Here is a 14809-nt window from a genome sequence, read left to right on the forward strand (position 1 = left end):
CGATAATCGGGACTGAGTCATTCCTCGGAGCGGAATAACCATTGCCATCCCCGCTTATTACTGGAGGGGAAAGTCTGTGTCATTACTGGTGATAGAGCAATTAATATTTGTTTGGTTTTTTTTTCCCTTCTTCTTCATCATATTCTAATTCTCTACTTCCAAAATGGCTGGACAAAAGATTTGGCTGCGCGCTGAGACCAAGCCCGCTGAGGCACGGTCTGCTTGTGAGTAGCTTCAGCCCACAATGGCGGGGAAGCAATTGGCTAATACATCATCTAGTGACCCCAACTACCTGCAAGGCATTGATCGATGCTGGATATGATGTGACTGTCGAGCGGTCAACTCAGCGTATCTTCGACGGTACGTCCAATTTCCCATATCACCCATCCTCCCCGCATCCCTTGCTGTTGGACTCGATGACTGATTCCGTTCTATAGATGAGGAATTCTCCAAGGTATGATTCAATCGGTAATACAGCTCGAACCCGCCCTAAACATCATTGATTATTATAGATTGGTGCGCCTTTGGTGGAGGAAGGATCCTGGGTCCAGGATGCCCCTAAGGATGCCATCATTCTGGGTCTCAAGGAGCTGCCAGAGGATGACTTTCCTTTGGAGCACGTCCACGTCACTTTCGCACACTGCTTCAAGCAACAGGGCGGCTGGGAAAAGGTTCTCAGTCGTTGGTCTCGCGGCAAGGGCACATTGCTTGACCTGGAATTCTTGACTGATGATTCCGGACGCCGAGTTGCTGGTAAGAGTCATGTCCCTAATTGTTCTTTTTTTGACTCAGTAGACTGACCTTTTTTTTGTTTACTAGCCTTCGGATGGTCCGCCGGTTACGCAGGTATCTATATGTCAAGCTCGTTATTTGGCATAATCAATACTAAGACGTGGAACAGGATCCGCTTTGGCTGTGAAGAACTGGGCTTGGCAATTGACACACCCCAACGAGACCTTGCCTGGTGAGGTACCATATGCCAACCAAGACCGTCTGGTCGAGTCTGTTAAGGAGTCGCTCGAGGCTGGCAAGAAGATCGCTGGAAAGGCACCTAAGATCCTTGTCATTGGAGCTGTGAGTCCTGCGCAGATATACGGAAAGCGATATACATATTAACAATCCTATAGCTCGGACGCTGTGGCAGCGGTGCCGTACAGCTAGCCAAGGATGTCGGTATTCCCGAGTCCAACATCATTCAGTGGGATATGGCAGAGACTGCCCGAGGTGAGTCAATTACTATTTCGAGCCTCGTCAATCTAATCCGAGATCATAAATTAACATCCACAGGTGGTCCTTTCAAGGAAATCTCACACGAGGCGGATATCTTCGTGAACTGCATCTACCTCTCGGCTAAGATTCCAGGTAATTTTATACATGCATCCTCTGGTGACGACTCAATTGGCTGATATCCTTTGTTTTGCATTAGCCTTCGTGAACGTGGAGTCTCTCTCTGCCCCTAACCGAACCCTGTCTGTTATCTGCGACGTCAGCGCCGACACGTGAGTTGACATGAACCATGATAGCAAGCGCACAGCTAATTCTCAAAAGCTCTAACCCTTTGAACCCTATTCCTTTGTACGACATTACGACCACTTTTGATAAGCCCACAGTTCCCGTCTCCGGCCTGGAGGCTGGAGGCCTGCCTCTCAGCGTGATCAGCATTGACCACCTCCCATCTCTCCTCCCCCGTGAGAGCTCTGAGATGTTCAGCGAGGCTCTCCTGCCTAGCCTTCTCACGCTTAATGACCGGGCCAACGCTCGGGTCTGGAAGCAGGCTGAGCAGCTCTTCGATGAGAAGGTTGCTACCCTGCCTAAGTCGCTTCAGGCCTAGGCCTGCTGCGCTAGTAGGCCTCTTTATGGCGCAAACATTTACATGATTGGGTACATTTGATAGAAATAGTTCCAGACACGAAATGCTACAAAAGTCAATTTGAGACGCATGACAGATGATGAAGATATTGTGAATCGTTCCTTGTTTCTTTCTAGAACGGCCGTAGAAGCTCTGCGGTGTATCTATCAGACATAGTCAAGTTCAAACAGTGTTCATAATACTTGTCTAGGTGTTTTTGACCAATCAGTCGCTTCATTCTCAAGCGAATCGCTCTTACATAGCGGAGTTGACTCGTCTGAAAGTTTATGTTGCTTTTTAAGAGGTCTAAGCCCATAATTCCGACACATGAATATTCTGACATCCATGATATTTCTGATGTTTCAAAACTGATCTTCCAAGACATGGCTCACTTTACCCCAGACTACATTGTAACCGCAGTCAACCTCCTTATATGCGGGGATGTGTAAGACGGATATCCGGAGAATCCGTCCGTGGGGGTCTAACCCACTACAACGGGCTAAGAGGAATGCCTCATTGGATGAAATGGGAGTCTCACGCGAAAACGAAGACAGGAATGTGCTCATTTCCTTCACCTTTGAGTCGGGATGATCGTGGAGTTTGCCCCGTTTGACTGCGGCTAACTTGATTTTGGGCTCCGGACGAAAATGCTCATTGTTTCTTTCTCCGCATAAATCGCATAACGCTCCACTTTCGCCCCTTCTCCCATCTTCCCCGAACTTATTCAATTCTGCACTCAAAATTGATCTGTCAGCCCTTCAACCTCGGAAGACCCTGGCCCCCACATTGGGCTTCTCTTGTGATCAATTCTCTGACATCTCACGCCCTTACCTATATCCGGGCTAATCCGAGGATGGGGTAATGGGATTGAAGTCTGCCTGTTTCGACACCTACACGAACCGACGAACCTCCCTTCCTCTATACCACATTGCTTGATGCAAGAAAAGCCGACAACGGTCGCCGCCTATGCGGCCGGGGCCTCGCTTGCCGCCGTTGCTCTGTTCTACGTCTTTGGGCCGAACTACACAATTGACGGAGATGAGTCAAACGACAGCAATCGCAAGAAGAGCATTGTAGGTCTCTCCAACTTGGCCAATGACTGCTTTATCAATTCGGTGCTGCAGGCGTTAGCCGGGTTAGGGGATCTGCGAGTCTACCTGATCCACGAGCTGCACCGGCGCCAACTGGACGGACCGGAGATATACCATACACTACCGAGCGATGATGAACTTTCGCCAGCGCGGTCGGACAAATTGCGGGAGTTGCAACAGGGGATAACCACACGGGCATTGAAGGAGATGCTAGACCGCTTGAATGAGCGGCCGATCTACAAGAAAACAATCTCAGCCCGCGATTTCATCCAGGCTCTAGAATACGCGTTTCGCACGCGCATTAGCCGCAATCAGCAGGACGCACAGGAATTCTTACAGATTGTTCTCGAGCGACTCTGCGATGAGTACCATGCTGGTGCGCGCGCACGTCAACGAGCATTGGGTGCCATTGATGCGGCTGCTTCCAACGCGGCAGGCGAAGAGGGCAGCACACAAGAAAGCTCGTCCGAGGTGGAGGTGCGCATCGATGATGGATCCGCCAATGGACTGCCTGCCATCATCGACACGAAACTCAAAGAAATCGACCAGGAGTCTGGATTCCCGTTCGAGGGGAAAATGGAGTCGCAGATCGAGTGCCAGTTCTGCCGTTATCAATATAAGCCAAACCAGACGGCTTTCGTCAACTTGACACTGCAGGTGCCGCAGAAGAGCTCGACCACGCTCAACTCGTGCTTCGACGGCCTCCTTAAGACTGAATATATCGAGGATTTCCGTTGCGACCGATGTCGCCTACAGCATGCTGTGGACACGAAGACCACCGAGCTAGCCCGTACCCGAACACAAGGCGATCGAGATCGGCTGGAACAAGAGATCACCCGCCTCCGCGAGGCTCTGGAGACAGACCCCGAGGCCGAGCTGGAGGGCATTGTATTCCCTCCGTCAGAGACCGCCCCCAAGCGAAGAATTGCGCGGCATATGCGCATCACAGCGTTCCCGAAGGTCATCGCCATCCACCTGTCGCGGTCAATCTTTGATCAAAGTAGTTCGAGCAAGAACGCGGCCAAGGTTTCGTTCCCAGAGCGGCTGCCCTTGGGAAGCATCTTGAGCCAAAAATGGTACAAGCTACTTGCTATTGTCTGCCATAAAGGTAGCCACCACAGCGGGCACTACGAGTCATTCCGACGGAATCATATCTACCCTCCGTTCTCCACACCCGAGGTCTTCAGCTCCTATGCACAAAGTCGCACTGCCAGTCAGAACCCCTCCGCGGCGCCCAGTCCTCGGATTGTACCACGTAGCAGCCCCGATGCCGACGGCGATGGAAGCATCTCAAGGGCAGGCTCGTCGACCTCACTATCTGGAGCTTCAGCGACCCAACTCTCCCCTCCTCAACCACGGCCTACAACCTCTGGGTCGCGTCATTCTTTCCAAAGCACCACCTCCCGTTCTTCCAAACAGACATTGTCCCCTACATCTGATAACAACAGCCCGACGACAGACCAAGGTCGCTGGAGTCCGTCCCGGCCCTCCCACAGCATACCCCGCCCTTCCCAGGATGCCCCCACTGGGGTCAGTTCGCGGCTTCGGCGCCGTCGCAAACCGAACGATCGGTGGTGGCGCATTTCGGACGAGAAGATCAAGGAATGTAAGACCTCAGACGTGCTGGGCATGCAAAGGGAGGTCTATCTCTTGTTCTACGAGTTGGAGAAGCCCGATGCGAGCGGAGGTTGATAGCATGGGCGTTTTCTTTTCTTTTTCTTTTTTTTTTTAGAGTCCAGTACATACATATATCCCCGTACTTTTGTACAGATGGGGTTGAATCAAATTAAAAGATGATTTATTTAAAAAAAAATATAAAATAAATGCTCGGAATAATAGATAATAATAGGTGAAATCCCAATGGGAAAAACGGAGAAGGGAAAGGGAAATAGTAAGTTCCGATAAACGGCGCAGGACATATGATGTCACTTGACTTTCTGCACTACCCCTCCAACATACGTCTACAACGTATGTCTACATCGTATGTACTATCGTATGTAGAACGTACGATGTAGTATATTAATTCATAGTATTAGCATCTTCACCGGAGAATGAATTCAGCAAACCAATAAAATTAACCTGAATACATAACTTTTGAACCGGATTGAATACTCAATACATCAATTCTAAAGGAATAAAGTAATGGAAAATGGAAATGTAGCGAATGGCCTCGAACTCTCCTCGGCCCCGCCACGAACAAAACACGGATTCCTCGGGGCAGTTTTTTGGGGATCTGGGTGAGTTATTATGAGTTATTCTCTACTCATTACAAGGGATAGCTATGATAGCTATCGTAGCTGGTATTGGCTGTAATAGAATGGTTCTAAATGTGACCATTACAAACTTAGAAGCTCAATCTCATGATATATAGATGTACTAAAAAAAAGAAAAAAAAGAAAAAAGAAGAAAAAAGAAAAAAGAGATTCCCCCTCATAATTCCCCTAAGCTCTGAATAGCTCCCGAAACAACAACATCGGGCTATCACGGGGAAGGTCGGGAAGAGACCAGGACTAGCCATACATAAACGAGGTTATATTAAATCATCTCATCTCTTTTCTCTGTCTCTCTCTTTTTTTTCTTGAAATCACACTGACCTCACTTCAGTTCCACTAAATCTCCACCACCGGTGAGTCTACCTTGTCTCTCCTTCACCGATGACGCTTGCCCCTCCTCTACCTTTTGCCCCTCCTCCTTATTTAACTCTGCCCGCTTTCAGCTCCCGGTAAGGAGCTTGGTTTCACTACATTTAACTACTTTACCATTGGATCTGACCTTCTTTTTCTTCTTTCCTTTCAGTTTTCTACAAACCAAACTTTTTGTACAAACTTCATAATGGGTGTCCTTGAGCAACTTAGCCGCAAGTCCGGCGTCATTGTCGGTGACGATGTCCTCCGTCTCTTCGAGTACGCTAAGCAGAACGGCTTTGCCATTCCTGCCATCGTGAGTTCTTATGTCAATCAAGTTTGCAATTGGAGTCTTATACTAATTTCCCACTAGAACGTCACCTCCTCTTCCACTGTTGTCGCTTCCCTCGAGGCTGCTCGTGACCAGAACTGCCCCGTTATCCTGCAGGTCTCCCAGGGTGGTGCCGCTTTCTTCGCTGGTAAGGGTGTGAGCAACGAGGGCCAGAAGGCCTCCATTGCTGGTGCCGTCGCCGCTGCCCACTACATCCGTAGCGTGGCCACCGCCTACGACATCCCCGTCATCCTTCACACCGACCACTGCGCCAAGAAGCTCCTTCCTTGGCTCGATGGTATGCTCGATGCCGATGAGGCTTACTTCAAGCTGCACAACGAGCCCCTCTTCTCCTCCCACATGATTGATCTGTCCGAGGAGCCCGTCGACTACAACATCAACACCACCGCCGCCTACCTTAAGCGCGTTGCCCCCATGAAGCAGTGGCTCGAGATGGTATGTCAAGCCCAAAAAGAATTCAAATTATATATCTTCGACACACCGCTAACCACTTCCATAGGAGATCGGTATCACCGGTGGTGAGGAGGACGGTGTCAACAACGAGGATGTTGACAACAACTCCCTCTACACCCAGCCCGAGGACATCCTGGCCATCCAGAACGCCCTCGCTGCCATCAGCCCCTACTTCTCCATTGCCGCTGGCTTCGGTAACGTTCACGGTGTCTACAAGCCCGGTAACGTCAAGCTCCACCCCGAGCTCCTCTCCAAGCACCAGAAGTACGTCAAGGAGCAGACCGGTTCTTCCTCCGACAAGCCCGTCTTCTTCGTCTTCCACGGTGGTTCCGGCTCTTCCAAGGAGGAGTTCAAGGAGGCCATCAGCTACGGTGTCGTCAAGGTCAACGTCGACACTGACATGCAGTTCGCCTACCTGGCCGGTGTCCGTGACTACGTCCTCAACAAGAAGGACTACCTCCTGACCCAGGTCGGTAACCCCGACGGTGCTGATAAGCCCAACAAGAAGTCCTTCGATCCCCGCGTCTGGGTTCGCGAGGGTGAGAAGACCATGAGCTTGCGTGTCAAGGAGGCCCTTGCCGACTTCAACACTGCTGGTCAGCTGTAAATGTTGACGTCTCTGTGATGTCGCATCTTTGATTCCCTTTTTTTACCCCTTTTGATTACCCTCATATCCTCTCTTCATGCGGCCGAAAAAGCGTTGGGCGTGCCTGGGGATGTGGGCGTCCCGGTTGTATGTAGCGTTGTATTTTGACACGCTGTAATGAATGTCCATATCACGGTCCTTATGACCGCTCCTCTGGAATATGAACTTTAACGTTCTGTTTGATAATTGTATTCCACCAATCTTCGATGTAGTTACTAGCTCGACCGTATATCAGTCCTTCTTTCTTACCAAGATGTTGCTGTATACTTCACTCCACTGCCAACTTCACCCTCGAAGTACATACGTATGTAGGCATATGTAGGTTGTTATACTATGGATTCTGTTATGATATAAATGTACTTGTTGATATTTACTTTTTCTCCCCCTAGCTCTTTCGTTGTAACTCGATCCCGAAGCATAACCTCTAGGGCATGAAGTGGTTCACTCGATGGGCAAACCATTGGGCTTCTCTCCCATGTCTCTTAGTTCTCTCTGAGAATTCCATAAAAGCTCGTCCCATTGATTCAAAAACACCTTCCTTTTCTCATACATCATTCTTCGACCTCCATCAACCTCCATCTCGACTCCATACCCCAAAATATTGAAGTGAGGTCTTGCTCCTCTCTCTCTCTTCAAAGAGAAGTTACACCAGTACCGCAAACTACCATGCCCTCTACTCGATTGGCCCAAGTTCCACAACAGGTACACACAATCAAATTCAAGCATAGCCCTCTCTGCTAACAAACTTGATACTATAACAGGTCCTCGACCTTAACGGCGATCTAGAGGAACTAGTTTTCACTAAGACGGCAATCGGAATCCACGACCGAACTATGCTGGCAATCAACAACTCGACAACGACACCCGCACAACTCAATCTCCACCGAGGGTCCTGGCTGCAGGCCAAGTCGAAAGTGGCATCCTTGCACCGGAGCATCGTGGCGGATTTTAATCGGCTGCCGCGTCATATGAAACGCACCTTTGTGAGGGTTAATCACTCGACTTTGTGCGAGCATGGGTTTCGACCATCGGCTGATAACTTGGAGATTACTCGTCCTGGTAGTAGAAGGGTGGTCGTTATTCTTTGAAATGGGAGGTTGGGAACGTAGTGGTATAACGTTTGATATGGAAGGAATTAGCTATGTGAATTGTTGGTAACTGGTTTGTTCTGCTAGATAGAGGTGTCTCGCCCCTCAGTCTTCAACCTCAATCTCAGCTTCGTTCTCCTTAATTATCCTTTCTCCTCCTCCTTCATCCTTCTTCATCCTGCTTTCTCATCCTCCATCCCAACTCCACAACCCAAAACATCGGTATGAACTAGTTACTCCCAAGATCAATCACCGTTTCTTACCAACGAGTCTCACCAAAAGGGAACTATGGCGGCACCGCAAACCACCATGCCGTCTACCAAAATCCCTCTCGTCCTACCACTATCCGTACGTATAACGAGATCCTAGCATACGACACCCTATTAACGGACCCATTATCATAATAGTTCATTGACCTCGAGAACGAGCTACAGGAGCTGATCCACCTTGAGGCGGCGATGAAGCTCTACAATCAAACCGTGGGATTCAGAAACCTGGCGATGATGGCAACTGGAGCGATTCCGATTTCCGATATTATATCGACCAAGACTATGCTCGGTCTCCACCTCGAGTCTTGGGCACAAGCTCGGCAAAAAGAGGAATATTTGGAGCGCAGCATTCTGGATCGTCTTCGACAACTTCCAGAAGGTATCAGATGCCTCTTTGTGGCAGCTCATCGCTCGGCTCTGAATGATCTTGGGCTTTAAAGATTGACGCTGAATTACTGGTATGTAGAGAATTAACTCTGTAGACTTTTGCTGACTGGTTTGTTCTGCTAGAGATCTCAGGAGGTTGTAGTTTGACTCCATGTTTCTGAGAAAGGCGGCGATGCATGCTTTCTTGTCCATATCCCATTGATTCTTGTTGCGATTCGCGAATGCTTGCACCGCTAACGGAAGACTCGAAGATTCATACGAATACCAAATCGACTCTCAAAATTAGGAACTCACCATCACATTGCAGCGATTTTTGTAATGACTGTAAAGATTCCTTTGACTCACCAACTCACCTAGGAGGTTGGGAGTGAATCAGGATCCTGTACAAGTTATCTATGCGAGAAGTGCAATATAGCAATAGCAAGGAAATTGACTGGTAGATCGATGGTTGATAGCCATGTTTCTGCTGTAGTGAGGTTAACCGATATTCATTCCGGTCCAAATCCTTGTATATGATTCATGAATGGGCTGATTGGGCCGAGAAGATAACTCACTAGGTAAGACTAACATCTACAGGGACTACCGCCTTTTAACGGAACAGGCACCCAAAGGGGAAATGGATAAAAACTCTCGGTTGATGTTACGCCAGAGAGATACAGGTTCCATCCATAAGGATATAAACCACAGCAGCGATAATCAAATCTCGCATTGATGAATTTACAAGTAACATGACAGCATTTCAGTCGTAAGCGGGGTGACTCTCAAATAACGGCAACTCGATCTATGATCCAGGATTCCATACATGCAGGCACAATAGAGCAGCCTATTCTAGAATCAGAGTACAGCAACGCTATTAACAAGCATACTTGCGAGTCCACTCCCGCGCAACCTCCTCGTAGCGCACCCGGTCGTTTTTGTACTGCTCTGCAATCCGTCCCTCAACGGCGTCGTCAGGCATCGGCTCAGATAGTAGCTGTCGGGCGAACTGGAGGACTGCAGCGATCCTCGAGCTGGGTTTCCATTCATCGGCTCGCAGCATCCCTAGGCACATGCTTCCTTTTTCGTCGTTTGTTACGTTCGGGTGGTAGATTTTCGTTGCGAAGGAGACTGTCGGTGGCTTGAAGGGGTATTCCGTGGGTAGGGAGAGCTTGACTAGGAACTTGCCATTCTATATTGTTTGCCAAGAGGTTAGAAATGCCGTTTGTTGGACTTGAAATGTGAGGTTCGAGGGTAGGGGACTCCCGTTGGGGACCTTGGTGGGATATTATGAGGAAAATGGGGTGTTATATGTATTATGTTTTGACATACGTGATATGGTGAGCCTTCAGGCCCCTCCATGGTGATCTTCCACTCGTACACGTTCGACTCATCGGCCAGTTCAACCGTGATCCCTTCCGGAGGGGATTCGGTGAGCTCAGTCAGCTCCTATAGTTGGAATAGATGATCAGTACACTGACAGATAATGATGGTCATGTGAAAATATAGGGCACTTACCTTGGATATACGCTTGATGCTTCCCATTGTGGTGGTCAGTTGTGGATTTGGCGGGGCGATAAGAAGAGCGGGGAGGTTGAGGATGGATGCAGGGAGACGCGTGAGTGCAAGACGCGCTTGAAGAAGTTGAAGCAACGAATAAATAGAGATGTGTTAAGCAATATGGAAATGACGCTATGTGCGAAAGATGCCAGAAGAACAAAGGGGGCTGTTTCGGCGAAGCTAGAAGCTCCGGGTGGGGTGCGCGGCAAAAGACGTCAGTGGAGAAGTTTTGATATGCCCGCCGCTCTATCGATGTACATCATGACAATGAACACGACCTAGGTATAATTGATACTTCAGTACATATATGTATCCATTGATGCTCACTGATGTAATATTTAATGCATTTGGTTCCTTTTCTACTATTACCCAATGTATATTTGACCCAATTACTCTCTCTGAATCATCACCATTAGTCCCATCAGTCCAAGCATCACTGTCTTGAGCCAGGGGTGCTCGCTGAGCATGATAGTAACGTATCCAACCATGGGGATGTAGCCACGAACACTGCCAACGATATCCTCCACTCGGTCGAGATAATCCTGGCCTAACCTTGTCAGTAACCTTCGGAAGTGGCCTCGCTCCAACTTTTTCGTATCGCTTACCTTTGGCGTACAGCTCGGTATCGTCCGCCGAATTGTTGTCACCCTAGTGAGATGTTAGCAATTTTCTAGGTCAGTCAGATTGTTAGGCCACCTACCTTGGTGAGGAGCATATGCGTGTTAGGCGTTGTGTCCCTAGAACTTCGTTAGCACAGAAGCAGTCATAAAGCAAATTGCCAGGTAATAGGCAAGAACATACACAGTAATTTCCTTCACCTTCTTTGCGCCCACAGGTCCTTCTACCTCAGGGAAGGTGCGAACAACCCTGTGGACAATCGGGATAGACTTTCCTCGGACATTGTAAACGAGAACCTCTCCGATCTCTGCCCTCGTGCCTCGGTTCCAGAGAAAGAGCAGGTCGCCACGCTGAAATGCGGGCTCCATTGATCCTGTGGAAAGGGAATGTGAGCTGTGTTCGGACCACCGTGAAATAGCTTTGTTTACCGGATAGGACCACAACTATTGGAGAGCTTGATGCGGACACGACCGAGAGGCCTTTCCATAGCATAAAAGCTGTGGAAAGGACCAGCGCAAAATTCAGCACTTGTGCAATTGATTGTCGAGCATTTGTGATGCTGGAGGAGAGGGAGGATAGCATGGTGGGCGGTTCGCGATCAACGGATAGACGGGAGGGTTGTGGTAGGTCGCTCTAATAGTGTCTGTTCTTGGTCAGGAATACTTCTGAGGGATTTTTTTATCTGGCAGAATGGTAGATAAAGACGATACCTATTATGATCAGCTAACTTGGTTGGTTAGGTTGTGTTTTGATAGAGCTAGAGGGTGCGGAGAGGTGGCCTCGTCGGAGATCGCCTTGGCGCAGATCCACTGGCTTTCCGCCTTGCAGGTATAACCTACAACCACCATGTAACTAACAATTAACCAGTTATATTGTTGTACCACATGTGAGTTCATACATTAAATTTCAGCTGGTCTGGAAATTTAACCCTTCTCTAATCAAACTATATATCAGGGGCTACTTCTATATCTAGTAATCTGCCAGAATACCCTTGAACTTACCTCGGATGCAACGAAGATCTTAGGTATTGGATTTGGGTCCTTTACACATGTGGTAGAACATGTGCTATCCCCCAGATAGGTGCATTTAGGTGCAATATCAAGTTGAGCTGACCAGATCAGAGCAATAGTGGGATATGCGTGCTCTCTTCGGGGCTCTTGGTAGGTCGATGAATCCACCGAGAAGGCTGCTAGTAACTTCAAAGTTAATCCTGTGCTAAAATGTTGCAATATCCTACAAATAGCTCCATAGCTATCGGCTTGCTCAGTGTGGACGCTGATAGTATGCTATATATGTTTCAGTGTATACCCATGTACATCCAGCTAATGATATTCAGAATATGCCTGTTTCCCGCACTGTGTAGCTTTGACTCCCTTTTGCTAAAATATACTGTTTGTTGTGTTAGAATTTAAGCAAAGACATACAAGCCCTAGTATTTTGCAGGCTATATAAGGGCGGTTCATGTTCCATCCTACCGAACGTCCGTGGACATCATCTCTGAATCACGGTCACGGCTCGCTCGTTATTTATGAAAGGCAATAGTTACATAACCTGACATCATAAGCATATCTTTGCTCTACTATTTGATCTCTGACTATCCCAAGGGTCTCAACTTTAAGGCGCGCGGAGAAATCATCATGAGGAATGTTGAAAATGGCTATCCCTGCAAAGTCAGTCACTAGACTATGTCTCATGGCTAAAATTGTGATCATTCTCCGCCCTATGTAACCGCCAATAAGAGACATAGTAGTGCTTTCCTCGGTATAGACTTGATTTCAAAACATCAAGCTTGATTTACTATCTACCACGCTTCAGCTGACTCAAGCTATCAGAGGATGGGAATATGGTAAAACATAGGCAAAATTCCTGAGGTAAATTTAGGTGGCCAACGCGTTGTATCTATAGGACTGAGCTCCAAAAACTCCACTGTGTAGATCGCAAGGGGTGGTGCCCATTCCTCGGGGCAAGGTTTACATTAAAAATGTCCGAGCAGGAACATTTGCGGAGATGATAAAAGCTCGAATCCCACTCCAGAGATCAGTTTCACCCAAGTCTAATGTATTGTGGATAGGTTGACTCAGTCAAACATCCTTTATGATTATTTCTACATGGTTTTCTCCCCGGTTGCCCAATATGCACTCTATCTCCTCAGAATCAACCTTACGGACATTCGAGCCCGAAACTTCAGCCATTGAGCTCCTGCATGACCATTTTCTTGAGCTTACCCCAGATGGGAAATACGTCCGATGGCTACGAGATCACCCAAGGCATCCTCGAAATTGGTCTAGCCTACGAAAAACTTACGATATTGCCCTTATCTGTCTCTTGGATCTTTTTATGTGCGTCCAGACTAAATCCAACGTTGTTTGATCACCAGGCTAACAATATTTGCAGAACAGCATCCAGCACAGCAGGTGTGAGTGTATACAGCTATTCATGACCTACCATATTGCCGACCTAACACTCTGGTCCTTTCTAGTCGGCAGCTGCTGGGCAAGCCAAACATGAATACAATATCAGTGAAACGCTTTCTATTTTTATATTTGTCACATTGTGAGATCGGCTGGTCTTGATCTACTATACATCTCTAACATTGAACAGATTTCTTCTCGGCCAGGTTGCAGGCACCATCTTATTTCCACCGTGGTCGGAGACATTTGGGCGAAAGAACATGTACATTGTGAGCAGTGGGCTCAGTGCCATTTGCTGTATGATTATCGGCCTCGTGCGTTCAATGCCGGTTATTATCCTCATGCGCATCGTTGCCGGGCTTCTTTCCGCTATACCTTTTACCATAATCGGTGGCAGCATCGAGGATATGTTCAACTCGCATGCTCGAGTCTGGACCATGTATTATTGGACAGTTGCTTCCAACATTGGTCTAATCCTTGGACCCATCATGAGCAGCTATATTGTTGCAGGTCTTGATTGGTATGTAACCCTGACCTATGGTCTATGTAAATTTCTCACAATTACCTAGGCGATGGAATTTCTATATCTTCGCCATCATTGTTGCTGCAATTACAGGTGGCCTCTGCTTCATTCGAGAGTCCCGACCTTCCTTGTTGCTTGCCTACGAGGTGCAGCGGGTCACCGATATGACTACTATGCACTCAATCCCACCACCACTCAACCACGACCATATCCCTGATCTCAATACATTTGTAAAAGAATCCCTCTTTCGCCCAGCCCAACTCTTCTTCCAAGAGCCCATTATTTTCGTCATCGCAATGATGATCTCCATCGCGATGTCCCTCATCTACATCTTCACGGAAGCCCTCCAACCCATCTACGAGTCAATGGGATTTGCAAAAACCGACGCTTCACTGATGTTCCTCGCCATCGGCGTAGGAAGTTGTCTCAGCGCATTGACTCGCGTGCTAGACAGCTACATTCTCAACTATTTCCGCAGACAGGGACGCCCTATCAAGCCAGAATACAAACTCATCGGACTAGGCCTCGGCGGTCCATTCCTAGCGATTGGTTTGTGGTGGTTTGCCTGGACTATCCCACCCGAGACTCAAACTCCGTGGATTGTGCCCACGATTTCCCTCGTTCTGGTGGGCTATGCTTTAACGGAGATGGATACCGTGCTGTATGGGTATATCTCAGATGCTTATCTGAGTTACTCGGCCAGTGCCACCGCTGCTATTGCATTCGTTCGAGCGTTGTTGTCGGGTGCCTTTCCACTGTTTACGAAGCAGATGTTTGATCGGTTGGGAAATAATGTTGCTATGTCTGTGCTTGCTGCTGTGGCAACTGCGTTTTGTATAGTACCGCCTGTGTTTATCTGTTATGGTGAACGGATTCGTCGGGCGAGCAAGTTTGCTCGATATAGTTGGGAAATCCAGGAGGAGCAGGGTAAAGAAAAAGAAGATTGGTGAGCTACGCGATTA

General features: G+C 48.2%; 8 protein-coding genes across 8 annotated transcripts; 6 read left to right on the forward strand and 2 right to left on the reverse strand.

Annotated features, from left to right (window-relative positions):
• Positions 1-163: 163 nt before the first annotated feature.
• On the forward strand, positions 164-1831 carry lys1 (saccharopine dehydrogenase (NAD+, L-lysine-forming); the record flags this gene model as incomplete). Its single annotated transcript, XM_056872655.1, has 10 exons — positions 164-224; positions 280-360; positions 438-454; positions 513-753; positions 820-846; positions 902-1074; positions 1128-1224; positions 1288-1362; positions 1427-1499; positions 1549-1831. 10 exons carry the CDS (start codon positions 164-166, stop codon positions 1829-1831), a joined length of 1128 nt encoding a protein of 375 aa, XP_056730375.1.
• Positions 1832-2784: 953 nt separating this feature from the next.
• N7487_004909 (putative ubiquitin C-terminal hydrolase) lies at positions 2785-4632 on the forward strand (the record flags this gene model as incomplete). Its single annotated transcript, XM_056872656.1, has 1 exon — positions 2785-4632. The coding sequence occupies one exon, from the start codon at positions 2785-2787 to the stop codon at positions 4630-4632; it is 1848 nt and encodes a 615-aa protein (XP_056730376.1).
• Positions 4633-5772: 1140 nt separating this feature from the next.
• On the forward strand, positions 5773-6976 carry N7487_004910 (fructose-bisphosphate aldolase FBA1; the record flags this gene model as incomplete). The annotated part of the gene is made up of 3 exons (XM_056872657.1): positions 5773-5880; positions 5938-6351; positions 6416-6976. The coding sequence occupies 3 exons, from the start codon at positions 5773-5775 to the stop codon at positions 6974-6976; spliced, it is 1083 nt and encodes a 360-aa protein (XP_056730377.1).
• A 705-nt stretch (positions 6977-7681) lies between these two features.
• Positions 7682-8103, forward strand: N7487_004911 (uncharacterized protein; the record flags this gene model as incomplete). Its single annotated transcript, XM_056872658.1, has 2 exons — positions 7682-7717; positions 7777-8103. The coding sequence occupies 2 exons, from the start codon at positions 7682-7684 to the stop codon at positions 8101-8103; spliced, it is 363 nt and encodes a 120-aa protein (XP_056730378.1).
• Positions 8104-8412: 309 nt separating this feature from the next.
• Positions 8413-8810, forward strand: N7487_004912 (uncharacterized protein; the record flags this gene model as incomplete). The annotated part of the gene is made up of 2 exons (XM_056872659.1): positions 8413-8451; positions 8511-8810. 2 exons carry the CDS (start codon positions 8413-8415, stop codon positions 8808-8810), a joined length of 339 nt encoding a protein of 112 aa, XP_056730379.1.
• An 802-nt stretch (positions 8811-9612) lies between these two features.
• N7487_004913 (putative ubiquitin conjugating enzyme (UbcB)) lies at positions 9613-10400 on the reverse strand (the record flags this gene model as incomplete). The annotated part of the gene is made up of 3 exons (XM_056872660.1): positions 10254-10400; positions 10068-10184; positions 9613-9927 (listed from the first exon to the last, which is right to left on the reverse strand). Exons 1-3 carry the CDS (start codon positions 10278-10280, stop codon positions 9613-9615), a joined length of 459 nt encoding a protein of 152 aa, XP_056730380.1. The 5' UTR covers positions 10281-10400.
• A 284-nt stretch (positions 10401-10684) lies between these two features.
• sec11 (signal peptidase complex catalytic subunit SEC11) lies at positions 10685-11495 on the reverse strand (the record flags this gene model as incomplete). Its single annotated transcript, XM_056872661.1, has 5 exons — positions 10685-10842; positions 10901-10943; positions 10996-11032; positions 11097-11286; positions 11342-11495. The coding sequence occupies 5 exons, from the start codon at positions 11493-11495 to the stop codon at positions 10685-10687; spliced, it is 582 nt and encodes a 193-aa protein (XP_056730381.1).
• Positions 11496-13046: 1551 nt separating this feature from the next.
• Positions 13047-14797, forward strand: N7487_004915 (uncharacterized protein; the record flags this gene model as incomplete). Its single annotated transcript, XM_056872662.1, has 5 exons — positions 13047-13252; positions 13308-13329; positions 13393-13466; positions 13515-13844; positions 13894-14797. 5 exons carry the CDS (start codon positions 13047-13049, stop codon positions 14795-14797), a joined length of 1536 nt encoding a protein of 511 aa, XP_056730382.1.
• Between the last annotated feature and the right edge of the window lie 12 nt (positions 14798-14809).

The sequence above is a fragment of the Penicillium crustosum genome (genome assembly GCF_028827405.1).
Source record: "Penicillium crustosum strain IBT 35664 chromosome Unknown utg000002l_segment0_segment0, whole genome shotgun sequence".
NCBI lineage: Eukaryota > Fungi > Ascomycota > Eurotiomycetes > Eurotiales > Aspergillaceae > Penicillium > Penicillium crustosum.